This window comes from Chiloscyllium plagiosum, unplaced genomic scaffold, assembly GCF_037043375.1.
Source record: "Chiloscyllium plagiosum isolate Xiang-an unplaced genomic scaffold, Cpla_swu_hap1 HiC_scaffold_10, whole genome shotgun sequence".
NCBI classification, from domain to species: Eukaryota; Metazoa; Chordata; class Chondrichthyes; order Orectolobiformes; family Hemiscylliidae; genus Chiloscyllium; species Chiloscyllium plagiosum.
In genome coordinates this window covers 38,211,330-38,224,228 of record NW_028270148.1, presented here as the reverse complement: position 1 = coordinate 38,224,228, position 12,899 = coordinate 38,211,330, and the positions used below count along the sequence as shown (strand labels likewise).

At 36.8% G+C, this 12,899-nt stretch overlaps 1 protein-coding gene across 2 annotated transcripts in view; it reads right to left on the bottom strand.

Annotated features, from left to right (window-relative positions):
- Positions 1 to 413: 413 nt before the first annotated feature.
- socs5a (suppressor of cytokine signaling 5a) overlaps positions 414 to 12,899 on the bottom strand; it is a 63,693-nt gene continuing 51,207 nt past the window's right edge. The window contains exons 2-3 of one of the 2 annotated variants that reach the window (XM_043695672.2): positions 8,001 to 9,216; positions 414 to 6,083 (exon numbers count right to left, since the gene is read on the bottom strand). In XM_043695672.2, the coding sequence (XP_043551607.2) occupies positions 5,911 to 6,083; positions 8,001 to 9,201 (1,374 nt within the window). In that variant the 5' untranslated portion in view covers positions 9,202 to 9,216 and the 3' untranslated portion in view covers positions 414 to 5,910. Of the gene's footprint in view, positions 6,084 to 7,284; positions 9,217 to 12,899 lie in introns of those variants that run through there. The other variant, XM_043695671.2, reaches the window with a different exon arrangement.

Genomic DNA, 12,899 nt, shown 5'->3' with positions numbered 1-12,899 from the left:
ATTATTTTGGGAACGCTAAGTAAATAAAGGGAAATAGGGTCTGAGCAGGAAAGTAAAGTCGAGAAAAAGAGAGTTTTAGCTATGCTGTTATGAAATGGTGGGACAGACTCAAGGGGCTGCATTGGCATACAGCTGCTACTATGTTCTTACAGAAGGTGTAAAGAATTGCAAAATTAACTGACAGAATTCTATCTACTTGTAACATCAATGCTACTGACCAAGATTGACATACAAAGTGATTAGAATGCAGAATTCAAAGATTTTCTGCTTATGTTAAGCAAATCAATTTTATTAAATGTGGCTTACAACACGCACCAGCCTTAAAAAGTAGTCCAGTCATTTGCAAGAAGCAGCAGCACTCTAATTTTGATACTTGATAATCAGAGAGAACAAAAATGCACAATACAAAGGCATTTTGTGTCTGTAGTCTTTATTTCATATTAAGACAATGAAGCCAGAGTGAACACAGAGGAAGCCTTCAGGATGTAAAGATAAAAAAAATGGTTGCAATATTACAGCAAGTGAACAGAGCTGATAATACAAATGATCTGTTTTATACAACACAGAATGAGCATTAATCTACAGCTAACAGAATCAGATTATTTTTATATGCAAGGTAAACAATACCCTGGACAGGCATTTTCATGTTAATATAACAGAATACATTGTACAATAAATGCATTTATTGGCCATGTGCGAAAAGCTGGATCTTCAAAAGCAAATGTAGCCAGGTTTTTAAAAATTCAGAAGAACTAACATTTAGTTATAAACAAAACATTACTTACTTTACATACCAATAGCAATTAGCTTACGTCAAAGCATCTGATACGTCAATTGGCACACAATTCCCTCACAGAAAAAGAGATTTATGAAAATCTCAAAGTGCACAAATGTATTTGTTTGAGGGGATCAACATATATGCAAATAATTACTTTCAGCTAAGCTGCAAAAATACTGTTTAACAGCACATTCATACAACTTCAATGCAAGATAAAGCACAATTAGAAATAAATGACCAGGTATACTACCATACAATAGGGGGTCCCATGCTTACATTGTAGAACCCACAAAAAAAAACTGCACATTTTCTTTGAAATAGAAGTTTTTTTTTCCTTGCTCAGAAAATTTGCTAACAAATCCTAATGGATGGATTCAAAACATAACACGGCAGCTGCTGTATCAAATGGACCTTGTCACCATCTTGCTCATAAAAGTCTACTGAAATTAAATCATTAAAAAGATGATCCAGCTTTTAATTTCTTAAAACTAAAATCTAAATAAAGTTTTCTACGAGCTTAAAACACTGAGATAAGTTCTTGCTGCTCAAACAGGTGGTGGAACTTCGTTATTTTAGGCAACTTTGATGGAAGAAAATCGAAATTGGAACATATATCACTAAGATTTGGTTCTTCCTCAAACACAGACTAAATTGTAGTTCTAGCTAATGTCTTCAGAATCCCTGCAGTTCATCCATCAGGCTGTTCAGATGAAAAAATAAACCAAGGAGTAAACAAAGAACCCAATATTTTATTGAGCTTTAGATATCTTGGAAAGTGCTTCAGAATTCACCAAGCAAACTAGCACAAAGAGGAATGAAAGCAAAATGACATTCTCTGCATGCCACTGTGCAAACAAATACAAAGACAATCCCAATTTAGTTTACTGGTTTAATACCTTATAAGGTAGACTGAAAACACTCAGGAGAAACGGCAAACTTAATTAAGTTCTACCATTTTGAGGACCAAATGAGTCAAAGTGTCTCATGTAAATTACAAAAAAAAAGAAAAACATCAGTGCAATATTTTGCCAAGATTTAAATTCATACATAGAAATTCAATTTCCACATTCGCTATCCTTATGGCCACTAGGTGCCATTTCAAAGGCAGCTTTGTACTGTGGACCCAGAATTGAGACTGCCCTAATTCAGAGTTCAAAATGGCCATTGAAACAAGGTGGTTTATTTTCATCCAATCATTAACTTTTAATATCTTTAATCAAGTTGTTAATGTGGTAGTTCAATATCAAACTTTACTTAGGTCACATTTGGAATACTGCGTGCAGTTCTGATCACCACACTACTGGAAGGATGTACATGCTTTGGAGAAGGTGCAGGGGAGGTTCACCAGGAGCTTGTCTGATCTGGAGGGTTTTAGTTATGAGGAGAGGTTGGATTAACTCAGTTTGTTTTCACTGGAAATACAGAGGCTGAGGGCAACCTGAGGGATCTACAAATTTATGAGAGGCATAGACAGAATGGATAGTCAGAGGCTTATTCCCAGGACGGAAATGCCAACTGCAAGATGGCACAGGTTCAAGGAGAAGCGCATGAAAAATGTTTCATATGGACAGTGATGTATGCCTGGAATGCCAGTAGTGGTGGTAGAAGCAGGCACATTAGCGACATTTAAGGTTTATCCTGATAGCACACGAATGTGAGGCAAACAGAGGGACAGATACCACACATGGGCAATAAATAGCAGGTCTAAATAAGAACGAGGAATCGGCACAAACTTAAATGGGCCTAAGGATCTCTTCCTGTGCTTTATTTTATTGTACAGGTCTGTATCATCTTACCTGGCCCCACCCAAGACAATATTAACAAAGTTGTACCAATTCTCACCACCTTTTGAAAAACAAAAATCCTTGTGAATTTGGAGCTATTGAAAACTTCATTTCCAACCCCCCCTAACAAAAAGGTAAATTTTCAGAGTTTAGCCAACATTTACTTGTGAATACATTTAACTGTATCAGTTTTGAATAGTTCTGATTAAAATCCATTAAACATATCTGTGTAATCTAGATCAGCAAACAAATTAGGATACAACCTCTAAAGTGGCTTGAAAATTACATGCAAAAAACTATTTGGTTTGTACTTCACATGAATTGTTTGCCTTCAGGCCATAAAGAGCTATTAAATTGATACAAGATACAATTGTCACCAAAAGCTCAACTTTAATTTATTGAAATATTACTGTAAAAAACCTTAGTCTGGAATCCTGATGGGAAGTGTTCAAATGTTATCCAGCTTGCACGCACATACAGGACAGTATTATCCCACTGAGAATCAATTGGGACCGTACCATATTAAACATTTGGTGATTTGGTAGGTAGATGATCTCTACCTAACTATCATATCTACAAGTTGCTCTCGGTAAAACAGTTGAGGTTTAAAAGTAACACAAGTACTGAATATAAGAATGAAAACAGCTCAGAAATTAGGAGTAGGCTGGGAAGGAGTTCAGTTTGTGAAAGCTACTTATAGAGAGATAGTAATTACTTAAAATTGATCTTTATTTGTTTGTTTGTAAAACCTCCACATAAATATGGGAGCTTAAAAATCTGAAAACCTGTGCAATAATGAAGGCACAAAAGACATTAAAGATATTTCATTAGAAAAGATCCATACTCAATTATTGAACTTTTGAATAAAATCTGAAACTCGCACCAATAAGAAACCAGTGCAATTGGCTGGTGCAGGCCTCAACAGACCATTACTCATTGGTCTAACACTAGCATTTATGGAAAATGGTATAAGAACACACCCAGACGAAAAGCAAAAGAAAATATCTGCGTTTACAATGTCTTTCATGTTGAAATGTCAAGCACTTATACAAAAATTACTTTTCAATGAAAGGGACAGACAGGCAAACACAGCAACTTATCCACATTAGCACCATTTTGCATACACTCAACAGATAAGTGACCAGTTAATCTGGTTTGGATGATACTGAATGAAGAGGCATAGTAAGCTCAAAAGAAGAGAGCTCCCAATTCTTTGAATAATGCGGTAGAATTCACCAGAACAGGTGCACATCTTTGTTTGATTTACCTGAAGTATGTACCTTATTGGAGATTATGCTCCAACTACAGAAAGATTCTCAAAAGGAACAATATCATATGTCTATTTTGCTTTTAGATGAGCAATATCCTATTTGTACATTAAAGATTAATTAACAAAAATAATGTTTTATTTCAGTTGCACTCTCACTTGATGTGAAATCTTCAGAGAAACAAAATGTCCCTTCAGATCTCTTTTTTCTGAACAGCCAAGATTTTAAAAGTTTGGAGAAAATGTTAATGTTATTTCCAGATAAAGGATTTTGGACCCCATTCTCAATGCCAGGCCCCTCTCAACAATCTGAGTAAAATGATGTCAGAAATTGAGAATCTGTCCAACAAGATCCTTTTAGTTGGAAAAGAAAAGCACAGTATATCATGTTCTTTTAACAAATTATTGCTTCCAAAAAGCACCTCAAGTCAGTAAATCAGGTAATGTTGATCAGAGTTCCACATTAACAATTTCAGGTACTGATGAGAACAAATTTACACAATTGAATTTCCACAATTCTATAATTTAGGAGCATGCATCACAGGGCTCAACATAAAGATGGCGATTTTGCTAACGAGCTTAGATTAATTGAATAACTTTGTGCAGGTACAGAAATGAAGATTAAAAAGAGATGCAGTTGGGATATACACAAAATTGTGGGAGGTTAACTATGCTGGTGACAAATAGTTACAACTTAAATGTGTACGCTCTATACATCCAGCAAGACAAACTACATGATCAAATGTATGGCAAGAAGTAAACCTCAAATATAAAACAAGTGTTTACAAAGTTTACTGAATAGCTTAGAAGTTCAAATAAACCAAATTTGAAAGAATTCTGATGTGATAAAACTGAAGTTCAGCTTCACAACGTGTGGGCAATATTCCAAATCAAGCATATAACTCTTAAAATAAAAAGACATAGGATGGCCAAGGAGTTTTCAGACTTGTACTTATTCAGCGCATCAAATATACAATCGTGCTATTAAAGCAAGTCTTTCAAAAAAAAGTATATCTTAAAACAAAATAGGGAATTGAAGAATTGTTTTTAAAAGCAGATTTTACATTATAACTTCCTATTTCACCCGGAAACTGATTGCCAATTTAATAAATTCACTTTCCAGTAATCACAAGCAGTCAAACTAAAATCCCGGCTGAACATCAGATTTTGAATCAGTACAAGGACACAAAGCAATCTGGTTCAATAAAATAAGTTTGTGCCCGTTTTTTCCTAAAAATGTAAAGCAATTCTGCTAAATGCTGCTTTTTCCTTAGTCACAGAAGGAAAATACACAGCATGCAATACACAAGCTGCAGAACACAAGACCAAATAAGCTGATTTTGGATAGAAATGGGCTACATGTAGCCAAAACTGCAAAGGCAGTCTAACATGGCTCTTTAGACAAAAGAAGTTAAGGATCACAGCATTTTATTGAGCAACTATCAAGCTTCTGGTCAGTATTGCAGAAATTTCATTTGCATCTCAAGAACATGACTGGATTTTTTTAAAAAAAAGGTGTCAGAGTTATTTTGGAGCCAATACATAATAAACATTTTCCTTACATCCAAGTAGTGGATACTTAAACATTTTGGATACTTAAAGTTTTGATAGAAAGAAAATGTGAAAGTAAAACACCCCTTGGAGTGCATTCTTTTCTTTTATCATTCGTTCACGTGATCAGGGCGTCACTGGCTAAGCCAGCATTTATTGCCCACTGCTTATTGCCCATAGGGCAGTTAGGAGGCAACCACATTGTTGTGGGTCTCGAAATAAAAATAAGTGAAAATGATCAATAGTTATGACAAAGTAGGCTAATTGAAAAGGATAACAAAGATTACTGTTTTCACCTTTTATGGAAAACATCAAGGTAAATAAAAATCTTTTCTGGATGTTTACTAAAATATTAAGTTCATGTTTTAAATTCATATTTGGTCTTGGGTCACAAATATTTTAAATGATCACTTTCAAAATGCAAACATCCTAAACAAAAAGTCAACAGAAACGTTCATTAACTGTAAGACAGAGTGACCTTACTCCTTCCCATCATATTTGGAAGTGGCACCATATTCAAACCAACAATACTAACAAGGAAAATCATTTGCAGAAAGGGGCAGGTGGTTCATTGTCCTGGTGTTCTGTGATGTTTTAGTTGTATAGTAGTGGAAGAAATTGCTGATGTCTATTTCATAGCAAAAAGTACTTCCAGAATAGGGTAGTAGTAACTGCAGATCAAACTGCAAGGATGTCCAATCTCCTAAATTATAAACAAAAACAGAAAGTGAAATCTGCTCAGAGCTCATCCTCCTCTACCTTAACATAAGACCCTGCTGTAGTTTTACAAGTCCCTAGGTGTTCATACGTGCATGCTGTTATCTGCCAATTATTTCAAATAGAACTTGTGGAGATTGCAGGTTTTTTTCCTCTAATCAGTTTTAAAATGTTCTTCACACTTTAAATTTACATTCTGGTCCAATGCCCACCTTTAACTGCCAAAGTAAACTGTTATACTTCAACTGCACAATTTACAGCCTGGATTCTCGCTTGCACACCATTAGATTTAAATACATGAATGGCTTGATTTTTGAATTTCTAAAGTCAATTTAGAGACCTTTCTTCCCTGCCGTTTCAGTTATTAAAAGGTTCTCCTAAACTGTTCAGGCAGATCTTACATTAGGGCATCGGTCCTACGGTCACTCATGTCAGCTAATTTTAATTTGGGATTTGGTACAAAAAATTGCAAGGGCCAGTTTTTCTGATGTCCATTAGGACAACTGCTACTAAAGTACAAATAAAAGATGCCCATTCTCAAAAAGAAAATGCATGGAAACTATTTCAAGATGACAATCTCAAAAAGGTCAGGATGATCCTAAAATAGTGGTTTTCACAACCTCAGGTCATCCCAAAAGTGCTTTACAGCAAATGAAGTTCTTTTCAATGGTGGTCACTGTGATTCTGCAAGAAATGTGGCAGCCAATTTGTGTGCAACAAGCTCCCGCAAACAGCAACAGGTTTTAAAACTGGCACTATGTAACAGATAAATATTAGCTATGAGACTGGGATAAGACTTTACAAAATAGTGTTAAGGGATCTTTTTCATCCACAGGCAGGAGCAGACGGTTCCTCAATTTAACATCCACTCTCAATGACAGTGCAGTACTATAAACACCCAGTTAAGCACTCGAGCTGCATCATTAAGTACACAACTAATATCCTGAAACCACTCCAAAAAGAGTGTATTAAAAGGAAAGAAAAATCTTTGTAGACAAACAAAAATTAGATCTTTCCAATTTGATTAAAATCATCCAGATTAATTACCAGAATGTCAATTCAACACTAGAGGTGTTTGATCTCAAAGGATGACCTCATTAAATTGATTTGAATTCCATCATGATTTCCAAGAACCTATAATAAATGTGCATATTACATGTTTTAGCATCAATTTTACAGAGCTCCACAGTTGCCCTAATCAAATGATTTTGATTTGACCATATCCTGCACAGAGATGACTATAAAAGCTAGTAAATTCCTAGAAGCCAACATAATAAATACATGCACATTAAATTTGTAGGTAGAACAGCAGTATCCACTAAAAATCTCAGATACCACAAAGTGCTCAAGTACCTGAAAGAGTAACCACAAACTAAGTCAATTCAAGCCCAAATAATTCAGAAAGAATTCTTACAAATAACGTTCAACTACATACCCAATGAGTAAGATTTTTTGGCAACTCAAAAAGAGCCAAGAATCATTGGGTGCACTTCTCATATGACCTTTAATGGTTCTCATTCTAACCATCGCACCCTTACTTTTTGCTTGTAATGGTACTCTTTCAGATACTCTTGCAGAGGTGGAGGAAGTGGAAGTACATCTATCCCATCATATGTTGTACAGTTGCAGATAGCTGCACGGCAGATGTACTGCAGACTAAAAGGAAGAGTCCTGGTCAGTGGAACAGTAAGCAAAGGTTCAAAAAACATGCATGAACTGGGATCTTTATAGTGTTCCAGAAGGCCAGTTACTGTAGAAGAGTGAAAAACACAGGGATCATGGGCATCAAAACTAAAATTGTGATTCCATTGCTCAATCCTTGCATGCAAAGAGCGATTATAACGGCGGAAGCTCACAGAAAAAAGGTAGTCCTCTTGTGCGGAGTCCCTGAGTAAAAAAGTACCTTCAGGCTTGCCATCAAGGAGAGCCTCCGCTTCATAACGGTCCATCACTCCCCAGTAACAAGAGTTACTTGTAATCTGTAGTAGGTCTGGTACCAGACAATGAATGTAATCAATTTGTGTGTGTACTTTCCAGGGCCCAGGTTTGGTAGAATGACTAATGTTTTCTGCTGCCACTTGCCGTGATTTCTGTTTGCGTGCCTGGAGACAGAGAGTTGTGGTGTCTTCTTCAGAGTCCCAATCTCCATTTGTTATTGCACGACTGTCACCAGAAAGTTCACTCATCCCAGGTGCTAACTTTGGTCCCAGCTTGTATGTTTGATTAATTTGTGCAGTTGATTCAAAGGTATGTATAAGAGCATTGGGAGGAGGATCAACTCCTTCTTCGATGCTGAGTCTTCGTCTTTCACGAAGTCTATCTTCTTCATCTTCTGCAGAAGCAAAAGTTGGATCAAAAGTCTCAAGCCAACAGGCTGACTGTGAGCTTACAGGAGCAGTGTGCTGCTTAATAAGATGCCATTTTTGTGCTAGGTCTGATCCAGCTGGAAAAGGACATCTTTCAAGCATGAGTTCAGAGAGCAATATTTTTCTCCGGCTGGAAAGTAAGCTCTTAGATTGTTTATTGCGGGCTCGTAGTGGAAAACACAGTCCTACAGTTTCTTGCAATCGCTGGCGTATAGATTGCCGTGTCATACTCCGATTAGACAAATTATCCATGTCATGTATAGAACTTACACCATAGCGTCTTTCACGTCTCTGTAATCCATACCTTGTCCGACTAAAGCGTTTATCGACATCAAAGGACATTTGCATTTTTGTAGAGCAAGAATGCTTCTTTTTTCCACCCCATGGAGCATGTCGGGAGTAAGAGTCTCTTCGAACAAGATGAGAATCTGGTGGTGTGGCCAAGTTTTCATTCTCTTTATCTAAGTCAGTTTCAACAATCTCTGGGATGTCAGAAACACAATTTCTATTCCATTTATCTGTTTTTAGACACGTGTCTGCAACCAGTGGTATAGTTCTGTTTCTGTTTAATGGACTTAAACCATGCTGAGGCAAATCACTAGCTTGTACACTTACATTTTTACTAACCGAACATTTCTGACAGTTTAAGTCATTTTCATTTCTGCTTCCAACTTCATTAACAAAAAGGTTCTGACATCTGTATTTTAAATTGCTCCACATCTTTCCAACTTTATCCATAGGTTAAACACGTATCTAAGGATACAAGAGAAAAATTTTTTAAAAAACTGAATAACAATTCAAAAATAAGACTATATCCAATCCTGTACCAAAGTTACATAAATCAGAAAATTAATACAGACTGTTTGAACGCATATCAAAATAAATGCAATTCTGGAATGGAATAAAATTCTTGTGCAAACAGAATTTTTCATGCATTCATTTGCATATCTGAATTCCATTCTTTTTTATCAGTGAAAAGGTTTAGAGAACAGACAGATTTAGTCTAGATAAACTGTGCCAAGTCCCAGTAATGTCTGAAAACTTCGCCATTGGCTGTAAAAACCAAAATAAAGTCAGCAGTAACAAAATTTGCATTAATTTGGTACTACCGCAAATCAAAATAGCAAAATACTCCAGATGCAATCTATTACTTTTGAAATGCAGCCACTTATGGACACACATAGCCACCAACTTGCAAACAGCAAAATTTGATGAATGTGGGCAGCACGGTGGCACAGTGGTTAGCACTGTTGCCTCACAGTGCCAAAGACCCGGGTTCAGTTCCCGCCTCAGGCAACTGTCTGTGTGGAGATTGCACATTCTCCCCGTGTCTGCGTGGGATTCCTCCGGATGCTCCGGTTTCCTCCCACAGTCCAAAAATATGCAGGTTAGATGAATTGGCCATGCTAAATTGCCCGTAGTGTTAGGTGAAGGTAAATGTAGAGGCATGGATCTGGGTGGGTTGCTCTTCGGAGGGTCAGTGTGGACTTGTTGGGCCGAAGGGCCTGTTTCCACACTGTTAGTAATCTAATCTAACCTGTTTCCATTTATGTTGATTAGATAGAAAAATTGGCCAAGACACCAGGAAAGTTGGCTGCCCCCTTCCAACCAGTAAACAGAGATGCTTTACATCCAACTGAACTACTGAAACAACAGATAAAAGTAGTTTGATGTACTTAAGTACTCAGACATTTTTGTCACATTTTGTAAAACTAATTTACTGGTAAGGTAACTGGCCTGCAAAGCTCCACAGAATGTTAGTCCAAATGCCTTCACAAAGCAGATACAGGCACAGTTGTACAGCATGGAAACAGACCAGTCGGTCCAACTCATCCATGCCAACTGGATATTCTAAATTAACCTAGTCCCATTTGCCAACATTTGGCCTATATCCCTGTAGAGCCTTCCTCTTCATACACCCATCCAAATGCCTTTTAAATCTTACAGTTGTATCAACTTCCTTTGACAGCTCATTCCATACAGTCATCACCCTCTGCGTGAAAAAGTTGTCCCTTAGGTTTCTTTTATATATTTCCCCACTTACCTTGAACTCCCCTGCTCTGGGGAAGAATACCTTGGCTATTCATCCTACCCATGCCCCTCATGGATTTTATAAACTTCTATAAAGGTCACCCCTCAGCTTCTGACACTCCAGGAAAAATAGCCCCAGCATATTCAGCCTCTCCCTACAGCTCAAATCCTCTAACTCAATGGTCACAAATCTAAGTGACACCACTAAATTATCGCCCAACTGGTGTTAAAATTGATATTTTAAGATCATAAAATGAGTACACAGTTTAACTTTTGGATGAATCCTTCAAAATGAAAGAAGTATCTTAACTTTAACCACAGAACGTTATTTTTCCAAAAAAAAGTGTTCCTTCTGCTAAACCTTTTGAAGGTACGGTATGTTTCAAGATGCTGTAGTTTAAATTTTATTCAGCTGCGACAGACTTGCTACTGATCCAACCCATTGAACATAATGACATGATCCTTACAAGGAATAAGGAACTTATTCTCAAAGACATGTTCTAACATGTCAGTTACAGCTAACTGGGCAATTTAGTTATGACTAGATATCCCCAAAAATATGAACCTACTGTAGTTTATTATGTGTCCATAACAGATTTTACATGAGATAAAGAAAGTTGCTCCTAACAGGTTTATGCTGTAACATTTATTCATTGCAATTGGCTCAAAAAAGAAGTTTAGTATCCTCTTTGGAACATACTGCATCTAAACAGAGCCACATAAACTGTTGGATGTCTATTTCAGTCATTCATTCATAATAAACGTATAATAGTTGAAAAACATCTAAAGAACGGCTGAAAGCTAATCTTAAATGCACTTTGCTCAAGAGTGTCCATCTTTATTTTAAGAGCACTTTTTGAGCTTTATTTTTGTATTGTAATTTGGAGTTGACAGGTTTGAGATACTTTTATGTAGAAAACCTACGTTCAGATTTTTCAATAGTCAGATAATACTTGCTGTAGTGTAGATGGGAGTTGTGCATCAGAACCCTGCAGAATCTCCAATGTACCAGACTTGGTGGGAATTGCCTTGGAAATTGAAGAATCTGTTGGGCAATTCTCCAGGCCTGGAATCCTCTGAAAATATCCATTTAAATTGAGAATTGGGATGGTTCTGCTGCAATTCAGCAAATAGTTACCCAGTAAAAAGGCAAACTATTAGAAGTCTAACCTGAAAAACTAATAAACTAAACCCCAACCCATCACACCCAACCACCACCCACTCACCCAGAACCTGACCTCTGCTCCAGGACCTGAAAACCCCATCTATCTAAAACTGACACCCCCCTCTCCCCAAGGAGTCCAATATTCCACTATCCCTCCCCATCCTTCTAAACTGCACAGCACAAATCTCAGACTTGCCTTACCTCTCTCTTTCATATGCACTACTGAAGTGGCTAGATGACATACTAGGCATTTAAAGCATAGAACATAGCAACTGACTGTGAACAAGGGAGTATTGTTTACCGTCAACCGTCCTGAACTATGATGAATGTATCAAATTTGAAGTACAGCTCCACATTTCAAAAGGAGCCTTATTTGAAACTCCCAGCAAAAATGTAGAGCTTTTCCTCAACATTAAAAAAAAAGGCAATCTGAGTGACTGGCAATCCTTGAAAAACATTCCAGACAGACAAATAAAATCAATGAATTATAAAGTGACCATAGGCTTTTGTTAACTGTCTTATGCAAGTGCAGTAAGTTGATCGAGCTGAAGTGCCAGGAGATGTGGATACACAATAATTACACTTTGTATGCATTATAACGATACTTGGTTCTTTAGAGCAGCACTGTTGATTGTTCAGCCATCAATGTATGTAGACTGGAGTTTCTGTTCCAACAAGCTGGTTACATTGTTACTTCTACAAAGCTCCAGATTAACTGCACAAAGCCAAGTAAAATTCACCCAGACAAACAGAATCATAGAGATGTACAGCACGGAAACAGACCCTTTGGTCCAACTTGTCCATATCGATAAGATATCTGAAATTAATCTATGGAATTGTTGACGAAAACTTCAGTCAACAGTTCCAACAATGGACGAGATACATATGGAGTTAACTGCACATTTCCATCATAAACAAGTGGCAAAAACATTTGATTGAAGCATATACCTATTCCAAAAATATACAATCTTTTTCCAAAATACTTTTGAAACAGTGGAATATTCTTCAAAACTTTGCAGTTCAGTACAAGCACACAAACAATATTCTCAGTCGAAATGTTCAGATTCTAAAAAAAACACAACTTTGCCTTTGTGATCATTTGTTTCTTTTCCCCAATCTACAAAAGGAACACCATTAGACAATTTAAGATTTCTGTAAGCTGTACATGCTCAAAATGCTCCTAGATGTGGGCCAACTAAATAAAGTACATGTATCTTTGGGGCACATCTGGGATATAAAA